General features: G+C 43.5%; 1 protein-coding gene across 10 annotated transcripts in view; it reads right to left on the bottom strand.

Moving 5' to 3' along the window:
- The window catches only part of LOC148341334 (ELKS/Rab6-interacting/CAST family member 1-like), a 59086-nt gene that overhangs the window by 10766 nt on the left and 36263 nt on the right, over nt 1–12057 (bottom strand). For all 10 annotated transcript variants that reach the window (XR_015841996.1, XR_015841998.1, XR_015841997.1 and 7 more), the window contains 2 exons: nt 11882–12042; nt 2028–2175 (listed from right to left, as the gene is read on the bottom strand). Coding sequence is in view for 6 of the 10 variants with exons in the window: in XM_088287780.1 (XP_088143906.1) it covers nt 2028–2175; nt 11882–12042 (309 nt within the window). In the remaining 4 variants the exon portion in view is untranslated. The remainder of the gene's footprint in view (nt 1–2027; nt 2176–11881; nt 12043–12057) is intronic.

Raw genomic sequence — 12057 nt, 5'->3', positions numbered from 1 at the left:
CACATCTTCGCCTCCACTTTTATATGGCAGGCCTGCAGACTTGATAATAAAATGTAAAAAATATATCATATACATGTGACGCCAAATAATAAAAAGATAAAGATAAGAAGCAATGAAGACACGCCAAGTCGCTTCCACCCGCTGTTTTTTTTTTTTCCCTCCTTATATCTTTGTCTTCGTTTTAATTAGCAGCCGTGCTGACCTCAGCACTCCCGCTCAAACAAAATCTAATCATCACGCCATTATTTCAGTCCTACAATCTCCCGTTTCCTTTCTCCCGCTCCTCGCCGCCATCCTTGACAACGGAGGGGAAACAAATGAAGCGAGGTGAGGAAATATGCTGAGTCATGATTGTGGTGTGGAGTGAAAAAAAAAAAAAAATATCCCACAATGATAAAGGGGTAGTGTTAGTGTTAGAGTTAGTGTTAGGGAATCGTAGATGAGATTATTGCATCACCGCCCGCTTGACAATCGGCACAAGAGAGGTCAGAATGGATACAAAGAGTCAATTGAAGACATAAATAAATACATTTCTTTTACTGTGACCTTGCAAGACAGCAAATCATCTTTTAGACAGTTTCCATGCAAAAGAAAAAAGGGAGGGGTGGGGTGGGGGGGGCAATAACGCAATATCGCAACCCGGCCTTGACCGCAAAGGTGCAGAACAATGATGAAGGCCACGCTCAAGTTGCAAATCTCAACCACATGCGGCGGAAAATGCGGCCAACTTTTATTATGATAACCACAATGTCTTCCTTTGCACCGATTTTTAATTTTTTTTTTTAATCTCTCTCAAAAAAGACCAGAAACCAGAACCAGCCCACTTGGAATAACTTTGGAAAACGAATATCTTCCGTTATTTGTTGCATCTTCCACTCGCTACATTCGGAGCAATACAAACATTTTTGATCCCACGTGCTTCTCTGATTTCATTTCACTCACTTGTCCTGTTTTACAACTGTCCAGGCGCTTGAATCTGCGTGTGACAGTTCCACACATGGAGTGGGAGGAGGGTTGAGGGGAATAGGTGGGAGCTAAAAATACGCCGCCGGCCTCCGCTCCGCCAACCGGCGCTCACGCAAACATACACAGACGGGAATACTGAGGAAGTCTCAGCTGTGATCCATCATTGAGGGACTGAAAATTATGATACCACAGAGGGAAAGACAGGCGGCGAGACGGACCAGGAGGGGGAGGAGAGCAGGGCTAAAAAAAAAAAAAAAAAAATGCTCACACCCACCAGTGCGCACACACACTTGTAGAAAATATTTGCCGCCTTTCATGTCGATTTTTTTCTTTTTTTTTTGCGTTTTTTCCAATGCGTTTCTATGACGATTAATTATAAGCGGCTTTTTGCTTGAATACATGTCAATACTGACAGAAAAGTATATTCGCCAATTCGGTTCATCCGCTAGCGCAGGGGTGTCAAACTCATTTTTCAACAATTTTTCAATTTATTTCAAAAGGGGGGAGGATCGGTAACAACGAAATGTTAACGTCTCGTATCTCAACGTTGTTAAAAATGAAAAAAAAAAAAAAAAAAAAGAAAAGATCATTTGCCCTTCGCGGGCCACATAAAATGAGGCTGCGGGCCAAATCTGGCCCGCGGGCCTTGAGTTTGACACCAGCGCTGGTTAATCCACTCGAGCTAATTCTGTGTGTTTGCGTGTGTGCGAGGAGCCACGAAGGTATTTTGTCATGTTTATTCCCTCGTTTTATTGCCAGTGTGTGTGTTTAACTTCGTAAACATCCACCAGCACAGCGGCGAGCGGCGAGCGGCCTCCGTGCGAGCGGGCGCGCGATGATAAATCAGCACGGCCTGGTATGAAAGTGTTGTGAGATTTGTCCGTGCGGTGCGGGAAGGAGTGGCAGCTCCGTCCTAAATTTACCCTCGGTGGTCGGAAGTGCGGACACGGGGGGGGGGGCTTTCTCTTGTTTGCTTTGCTCCTCGTGTCGCTGACACCTCGCCCGGGAGGCTTTTTCCAAAGACGTCCTTTCCCCATTCTTCCCGACGGAAGGAATCCTACCTGCTGTTTGAGTTCATGAACCAGCCCGTCCTTCTCCCGCTTTAAGGCCGCCACCTCTTCCTGGGTTTTCTTCTTCTTGGATGAGGAGAGCTCCAGCAGGGCGATGTTGGCGTCCTTCTCGCTGATGGCAGCCAGCAGCGCTTCTTGCCTGCGTACACAAACACTCCGCTTAAGAACACCTCGAGGGGCTGGCGGCAAACTGCCAGCCCGGGTGAAATGAATTCACTTTTTTTTTTTTTTTTTTTTAACGTCTATATCCGTCAATGGTAGTGAAAGAGTTCATGGTGCAGTAAGAAGAGGGAACTTGTCGAAGGGGGTCCGATTTTTGTTCAAAACACTCAACTATGACTTTAGCGCTTAAAAAAAAAAAAAAAAAAATTCTAGAATGAGAAATGTCGACATGTGAGGAGATATTTGTCGTAGCCTCAACAGCTAATCGCCATTTAATTGTCTCGAAACATCCAAAACAAGTCAACAAGTTCGGTTTGGTGATCACAGGGCCCGTTTTAACGGTTTTGTGTAAATCACAGATCTGCATGTTTGAAAACAAAAGTCTCAAAGCAAAGACGTGCAATTATACAAATCCACCCCACAACTCCCCCCTTTTGCTGCAAAGTCATGCGTCTATTTCTTACAATTTTTTTTTTTTGTTCAATTTGGAACGCGCGTGTGCGGCAGCGATGGAATGCGGCGATGAGAGCGTCTAAATGAAGACAGATTACACGTTTCGCCTGGGTGAGGGCCCACGGATTCTTCGGTCAACCTCGCTGACCACGCTGTCAGTGTCCCATCATGCATCTGTGCTGCGGCGCTCATTAGCCAGACGGGAGCTGGACACGCTTAAACCACGATGGATGGATCAATCCTCCTGATGATTAGTTTGCGTTCCGTTTATGAAATTAGCTCGCCAATGTAAGCGAATGGCTCTTGAATTTGCATGGACTCTAAAACCATCGCAACCGCGAAGAGCAAAAAATAAAATTAAAATATCGTAAAACTGACGCACCCTTTAAAAAAGTTGACAATGTTAATAATTTAGGACTCTGTGGTCTGATGAGCCAAAGAGACAACGTAATGCGACGAACAAATTCATTCACGACTAGCCAAGTTAAAAATAAATAAATAAAAAAGAACGTCTTTATCCGTCAATGGCAGTAAATGATGAAAATAAATAAATTGAGAGTTACCTGCCTGCTCACAACGCTTATAAACGTGTAATTACATGCATACCAGATGTCCTCACGGTGGGCCTCTCTCGGTGTATCTGCGTATTTTTTATATATATTTTTTTCCTCCGCCCATCCGCCATCCCTCGCTCTATCGCTCGCCCTCTCGGCTCGTAAAGGAGACAAGAGGCATTCTTTCCGTCGTTTGGCGGCCGTGCGGCGTGATGTCATCGCGGCGGCGACAAGGCAGATAGTCAGCAGACGCGCTCAAGCCCACCAGGCACCTGACCTCCGCCCCCACGCGCGCGCATGCGAGCTCTTCCCCTTCCGAAAACCACTTAAAGCCCCTCACTGTATCGGCGACGGCTAATGCCGACCGTTGGATCCCAAACGAGGGCGGCTTCCAACGTGTGCTGCCTTATCTCCCGCCCCCCGAACGCTGTCACACGACAGAGAGAGTTTCAACGTCTGCAGTTATGATAGCGCGCCTCCCTGCGGGTTACTTTACATTTGGGTGAGAATGCGCGAGTCCGTCCGGCGTGACATTGGCCAGTCTCGGCGTAAAACAAACACAAGGCTCGGTTCAAAATAATCCCCTCTCTCTTTTGCGACTGTATGACTCGGCGCTATAAAGCAGCACTTCGTTGTTTTCGGTGACGTTTGCGATGGCTGCGCCGCTTGTAAGACGCCCTGAAGGGATCGTTGTGTTACAAGCTCGTTTTTGTAAAGGGAGGTTTAAATCCATATGGCCGTGTGGAGATACCGTATAAGCACAAACGAGGAGTGAGAATATCTGTTTCATGTGTACCACGGGAAATTATCCAATTTCATTTAAAGTCAATGTAAAGTTCAAATTAACGTCTTCTAAAATTTACAGAGTAAAAAAAAAAAAAAATTGATCTTTGACGTGTTTATCCGTCAATGGCACTAAACGAGTTAAAGTAAAAATAGTGCTGTCAAGCGATTATTTTTTTTTAACGAATTAATCGCAAAAATTCCGCAATTAATTGTGATTAATCGCATTTTTTCTAAAATTTTTTTGCGAAGCTTTTATTAAATCAAAGACTGTTCGAATAGCTTTCTTTGAGTTCTAGTTTTGAGATGATGTGCTAAAGATGGACAATTAATATTATACAGCCTATACAAAGTATGCAAATTATTTTATAAATTAAGTAAATAAAACTGAGTTCACTGAGTTAAAATATTTAACACATTCACTACCAGCTGAGTAAAAAAAAAGAAAAAAAAGGATCTTCGACGTTTTTAGCCGTCAATGGTAGTAAATGAGTTAATCGCGTTAATTTGAAAAAAAAAAAATCTTGCGTGAATGCTTTAATTTTGACAGCCCTAAAAAAAATTAATAATAATTTTTAAAAAATCGCCAAGTATATAAAACTATGTTTGCTGAATGTATAAAAAACAAGCTGCCAACTGTCAATCAAATATGACGACAACGCCCTACTTTGTCTAGCATGTTTCAAATGGCGGGACGACGAGGCGCTCTAAAGCGGTCACGTCAACACGTCGGCTGTCACGTTGGCTTTTTTTCGTTTTTTTTCTCACTTTTAGCCTTTGACATGCAAGCGCTTACTGCCAACAACGAGGCGCTCTAGCGAGCCATCAGAAGGAAGACGCAGTTTTGCTCTATTGTGTATTTTTAGAAGCGCCGGTGTTTTTCTTGAAAATGAGCTTTATTGAGACTTCTACTTTCGCTGTAACCGATCACCCCAGTAGGACACGAAACAACAACACCGAATCCTCGGCAGACTTTCACTTTCGGGGTCTGAAAAAGTCCCTGACTTCAACTAAATAACCTTGACGGCGAGCGCAGGGGATGCGTCGGCGAGGAACCCCCGTGCTGGATAACAGAGCGCAGCTGTGCGCGTTGAGGGATGCGACCCACCTGAACGTGAGCTGAGGTCACAACTGCGGCGGCGGCGGCGGCGGCGGCGGCAGCTGGTGGAAAAATCAAAGCGGCGGGCGGGGAGCAGCGTCGCGTACTTTGACGTGAAGCCTGATGAGTTTGCAAGAGCACGGGCGAGGGCACAGGTGACGCGCACGACCAGTGAGGTGTGTTCTTTTCATAGTGCAGCTAATAAAACACAACTGTAGAAGTGAAGTAAGCGGACTGTGCTGTCAGCGGGAGAGGAGAAATGTGTGAGAGGGAAGCGAGGGTAATGAGATGCAGGACCCGCAGCTGGCCGCCGAGCACAAATCCATACACACACCTGAGCCATGATCGACTTTTGTGTGCGAGGATTCAAATTAATCCCTTCCACTAATTCCTCCCAGGCATCATTAATGTCTCAAATATAAATACAGCGGATATCAAAAGTCGGCACACCCCTGTTTCAACGCCGGATTTTCCTGTGAGAAAAAAACAAAACAATCCAAGCGGACTTATTTCAAAAATGTTTCCCCGCTATTAATGTGACCTCTAACCTGTGGGGAAGTAAAACAAAAAAAAAAAAAGGAGAAAAATCATATGTCATATTCATTTTTTTTGGAATGTTTTATCTTGGTTTTGCTTCTTTTTTTTTAATATCTAAAAAAAAAAAAATCCCTGGTCTTTACGGGGTGTGTAGACTTTTTATGTCCACTGGACATGGAGTGGATAACACCGGCTACACTCAAGGAACAAAAAACATTTGTCCGTTTGGCCATATGTGCGGCATCAAAGCGAAGGCATTCAATTAAGCGAGGGGGGGGCAGCAAAAAAAATAAAAAATAATAAAAAAACATTTACAGCTTCTCTTGCTCTCTCCTTTTAATGCCGTTATCGGGAAAACTGATCAACTCCTACCGCAGCTGTGCGTTAAAAAAAATCCTTTAAATTCCCACCGGAGGTCCGTTTTAAAAGACGGCCGAGGGGTTCGTTTTACAAATAAAAAAAAAAGGTGGGATGTCTGGAATTATCGTTATGAATGCCCCCGCAGGCTAATATTTACCCGGCGATTGTGTTTAATTGCGCTTATTAAAAGCTCAAGATGTGCATGAGAAGCGCCCACGTCGTCGCAACGCGCGTGTGCAGGCGTGCGATTTTATTAGGATTACATTTTGCATTAAGCCGAGTAAATAAAATGGATTTTTGACGTCTTTAGCCGTCAATGGCAGTAAATGCGTTCCTCTAAAACATTCTTTTTTTTTTTCTTTTTTTTTACGATTATGTTGCATACCGGACATTGAAAGATGACCGAGAACCATTAGTGGCCACTGGAAAAGGCAAGCGAGTGGAATTAAAAAAAAAAAAAAAGTGTGTGAGTGTAGGAAGGAAAAAGCTCCCTCAAAAAGCTGTTGTACATCACAGAGGCTTAAAGAAAAAGACGCCACACACACACATCCAGACGCACAACACTGACAGGGAAGGGAATAAACTGCCTGGAGGATTTGGAGGGAAAACAAATCAAAGAGACATGAAGGGGGAGAGAGACGGCGAGCCGGGGAAGCGCGCAGCGGGGAAGCGGGGGGTCGAGAGACAATGCCGGCGCGTTGGAGAGAGAGAGCGAGACAAGAGAGGAGGGCAGGTGGGACTGCTGCATGACAGAATGAGGATCTGATCTTGACACATTTCCCCCCATTTTCACCCCCCCCCCCCCGTCTCTCTCTTTGTTCACAATTCTGTCTCTCTCTCACGCGGGCACGCACTTTTTTAACGCACACACGTAGACGCACGGTGTGACTAATAGGAAAGGTGTAAAATGCATTACCAAGGGTCTGCAGGAGTTTGCGCTTTTGATGGGACCACACATGTGCACACACGCACACACACACACACACACACACATGAACGGACAGCCGGAGGAACAAAGCGGGAGCGCCTCACAATTATGTGGAAAAAAAAAAAAAGAAGGAACAAAACTTAAAGTGACAAGATATGTCCTAATTGATCACTAAGTTATAACTGCTGTACGGGTTGAATTATTACGATTATTATTTTTTTTTTTTTATTTTATTTTTTTTTATATAAATAAACATAAGACAATATGTATGTATATAAATAAATAATCAGCAAAAAATGTAATAAATTGTTCAATTCTGTTGCAAATAAAATCCTACAGAACAAAATCTTGTGAAATAGTCAAATATTTTTATTTACATTTTCATTTTTTTAAATAATGCAAAGTCGATTTTGAGCCGATTACTCTATTAGTCATTTTTGCCGACTTTCCTTAAAGGGGAAGTCAATCTCCAAATTTTCTTTAGAGTCGAAACACACCATCTGATTAACGACCAATCATGGCTCAGCTCCAGAAAACAGGTGAGCCATGATTGGTCGTTACCTGATCACCAGTAACTGTGATGTCCTTTTAAGTCACCAAAACGCCACCAAATGGCCGCCCCCTGGTGGATGAAGGGCATATTTACTGAAAGCAAATATAACATTTTATCGCGAAGAGTTTATTCGGGTTGACCTCCGCTTTTCGTCCTATAAATAATACATGAAAAATCCAGGTAAAATATACGCAAAATGCTCAGATCAGGATCCAAATAAGGATCCTTTGGCTTTCGTGGTGGTCTCTCTCCCCTTGATTTCCCCCCGTCTCTTCCAAGTGGAAGACACACAAATCACCAAAAAGCACAGAATAAGCAAGAAAGGCAAGCGAGGGCTCCCCGCTTTGAGCTTGTAAAACCGAGTGTCAAACTGCGCCGGCCCCTTTTAGTCGCGCTAAGCTCCCGACAAGCCCGCGCGCGCAACACACAACAAACACACGCGCGGCGGCCTCGATTCGGCGCTCGGCTATAATCTCATCGCTGTCTGAGGGGATCAAAGCGCTTGTCTTGCCGCCATAATACGTACATACATGCATATGGGCGTGTGTGTCTTCCAAGCAGTCACGCTGTCTTGTCTGTTTACGCGCACCGCTTTGGCCGCCAGTCGTATTTACACGGGGGCGACACGCTTTGCCACATTGTTAGCATAACTCATGTGGCGTGTGTGCGTGACGCGTGGAGTCGAGTCGTCGGCAAAGCTGGCATAAATCGGACCGCTCGCACACAGGAACGCGTTATAAGAAAAAAGTAGTGATAAACCGATAGGATTTTTTTCAGAGCCGATACCGATTATTGGTCGTCATGGAGACCGATAACCGATATTTGAAGCCGATATCGGAAGCCGATATACAACAGACAAATTCATTTTAAAAGTCGAACAAAAAATGCACAGAGCTCCCAACTGCACGTCTTATAGTTCAATGAAAACAAACAACTCTTTACAGTTTATGACGGCAAATAGTTTTCGATTAGTTGTGAGTTGCACTAGAATGACATCAATTAAAATTTCGCCAAAATCTGTTTCCTTTCCTTCCTATGCTCACGGGAGCTCTCCTGTAGTGCGTGTGACTCGAGGTGAAAAAGCAAACCTGACTGCTGATTGGCTGGTACAAGGAACCAATCAGATCCGCTTCTGCACGCAGGGCCACGAGCACAGCATAGAGAGAGACGTGTGCTGCAGCGAGCCAAAATAAATGTAATTCATCGGCCTTGACATTTTAAAAAAGGCCGATGGCGATAATCGGCAAAATGCCAAATATTGGCGCCGATAATCGGCCGGGTCGATAATCATTCTTTCCCAACTAAAAAGAATAGCAGAGCGAAGAAACATGAGACGATATGGTGAATAGCAAAAACACATGCCATTGATTTCTCACAGCACGTGGTGACAATAGCGACGGTAGCCTCGGAAATACAGCCAGGTGATAACGACATACACAGGCGGTCACACAAGAAGCTACGGCGACGGTCAAAAAAGACGCGTAGGAAGGCGGAACGGGGCGGGGGGGGGACATGAGAATCGCGTGGGGGCGGATTGAAGGAAAGCCTCGGAGAGTGATGGAGAGGACGGGATGAGGGACGGGACGGGGGACAGCGCAGCAAAGAGGAAGCCGAGAAGGAGCGTCGGAGGGGAGATAAATTATATTTACAGCATTAGCCTTGAGGCATCAACATTCACGAGGAGAGTGGGAAAACAGCACGAGGACAGGTTGGAGTTTAATTGCACTTGTTGTGAGACTGCAAAACGTTACCTGTATCTAAAGTTGTGCTTAACTCATTCACTGCCAGTGACGTGGATTTACACAAATCGTACATTCATTTTACCTCGACTGGCGGTGAATGAGTCAATTAAACATTTACATAACCTGACGCAATTTATAAAATATTATTTTTTCTGAAAATATGACAGGAATCAGAACCCGACCATGGTGGATCCAATTTAGATATTTGGCAAAATAAAATCCCGATGACTGATTTAAAAAAAAAATAAAGAGCAGAATTTGATTGAACGACCATCACGGCTCACCTGCTTTCTAGGTTTGGTCATGTGACATTCGCAAGCTGAACCCTAAGAACATATTGTTTAGTCAATATTTCACTTTTCCTTCCATGAGTTAAAAAACGAATTGAATAAGCAATAAATAAATGAATAAATGAATAAATAAAAATAAAAATAAAAATAAAAATAAAAATAAAAATAAAAATAAAATAAAAATACAATTAAAATGAAATAAAATAAAAATAAAAATACAATTAAAATGAAAATGAAAAAAAATAAATACAAATAAAATAAATACAAATAAAATAAAAAAATTAAAATTAGCCAGCTAATTAGCCAGGCAGCATATTTAGTTAATTGGAGTAAATATCGTACTGCAGTGGTCACAAAATAAATATATAAATTAATTAATTAATCAATTAATTAATAATAATAATAACAATAATGCTGTCTAATAAAACTGTCTTGGTACGCTAATATTAAAACCACAAGCTAGCAAAATGAGTAAAATAAATAAATAAATAAAACGCGTACAAAGGACAGAATGTTTTTTTTTTTCAAATTCAAAAAGTGTGTTTTTAAAAATAGCACTTAGCCTACGTCTGAAAACAACGTAATTAGCACGTTTTATTAGCATTTTGCCGAACTGGTAATAATAACCCCGCAAGCAATGCTGCCCCAAAAAAAAAAAAAAAAAATCATCAAGTGCGCCGTTATTTCACGTCTTGAACGCTCGCCATGGTGATAAATAGTCGTTTTTTAACGTGACTATCGCCATAACAACCTCGCAAATAAACAGAAATTGACATCGCGTTGCTTTTATGCCTCCGAACATTTGCCTTCGCCAAACAATTTCCGATATTAACGCTCATAAAAAATGTTGCGCGCGCCTTTCCTTAATGGCGAAAACAATCACCAATAAATTAAAACGTATAAAACCTCATTGCACGCGCGAAACATCAGGAAGTGCTTATAACCTTGGAAATCTATAATTCAGTCTTAAAGGGTGATGGATGAACAGAAGGAGCTCGGGAGACGGCGATGGGGGTAATATCATTTCAAGCGCACGCTTTTGTTGGCGCCACTTAGTTATCTTTGGACAGCTGTCTCTCTCCTCTTTGCTTTCGCTCATTTTCCCGCTGCCAAGAAACACTTTACTGCTCATTTTCTTTCATTTTACTATCCCGGCACTGTCCTTTCCACTTCCCCCCGCTAGGAAGGCTACAACTCGCATCGCTTCGCTCGCTGAGTACAGTTTGGAAGAAAAATGAGACAGAATGTCACAAATGCACTGCCTCAGTGTGTGTGCGTGCGTGTGCGTGTGTGCGGCTAATATATTCTAAGCCTGTCCGAGAACCCGCTGAAAGCTCCGGTGTCATATATCATGTCTTACAGAAACATTAAACTTTACACCGGTGTTAAATCGGGCAACAAATCAGACATCAAACCTCAAAGAGTTACGGTTGTCCGTGCGCACTGCGCGCACGTACTTTTTTTTTTTTTTTTTAAATGCGCATTTTACACTCAAAGACGACGCAGGCACCGTGTCGAGGAGGCCCGTGGTGTCGTGCGCGCGATATAAGTCAACATAAGGCGGCTAAAGAAGAAGTGAAGTGAGCGACTATAAGAAAATAAAAAACTTATAACCCCGTACGGTGAAGCATATATAACTTATAATGGAACGACACGGACAGGCATATATTCTTTATCCTCTGAGAATTAATATAATTTATTGACTCATTCACTGCCATTGACGGATATAGACGGCAAAAAGTCCATCGTCGATCCGTATGTTCGTATAAAACTGCCCTTAAGCGATAGAAGGCACGCACAACAGAAGGAGCAGCACAATGTCCAGCAAAAATAATCGTTAAAAACTGACGTACGATTACGCGGGATGAAAGTTTTTTTTTTTTTTTTTTTTAACGTCTGACAGGAACACGAAAAGAAACGGACCGCACGCACGTTTATGTGACGGTATATATGCACATTTCAAGTCAACACCCTGTTATCGGGACTCCATCTCACGGCGTATATTTTTCCCGTGATGCCGCGGTAAAAAAAAAAAAAATCTGAATTTAAAACAGGCAGCACATGCGGGCTTGGATCGCGTCTTTGGCTTCTGCTTCAAACTCAAGTATTGTTCCAGTCCATGTCAATCCTCAGCGGTGCAAGTACGTCGGACTGCTGGACTCTTCTTGGCTTACGCGAGAGCGTCCATTAATGTAGCATTCAAAGGCGGCCCGGGTGGACATCTGGTTACGCAATCAATCATATGAAGAGCTCCAAAGTGCTACATGCTTCCTGTATTCATAGTCGACTTAACTCTGCGGCTTTAGAGGAGATAAGGGACTGAGGGTCAAGATGGGGTTCGGGTTAGGCACGGCTGAGGATCACCACGCAACTCAAATTCTTACTTCATCTCCAAGACCTCCTCCAGGTGCTTCCGCCGCTCGGCCCGCAGGGCAGTCAGGTGACCTTCCTTCTCGGCCAGTGACAACTGAGTGGATGACAGCTTGGCTTTCATCACCTCCAGCTCCTGTTTGACCTTTTCCATGGCAACCAGCAGGTCCTCCACCTGACACGCACACAG

Source organism: Idiotropiscis lumnitzeri, chromosome 2 (assembly GCF_059441095.1).
Source record: "Idiotropiscis lumnitzeri isolate Australia: NSW breed Sydney's pygmy pipehorse chromosome 2, RoL_Ilum_1.0, whole genome shotgun sequence".
Taxonomy (NCBI): Eukaryota; Metazoa; Chordata; class Actinopteri; order Syngnathiformes; family Syngnathidae; genus Idiotropiscis; species Idiotropiscis lumnitzeri.
The sequence above is the reverse complement of the archived record's forward strand: the minus strand, read 5'-3'. Positions and strand labels throughout refer to the sequence as shown.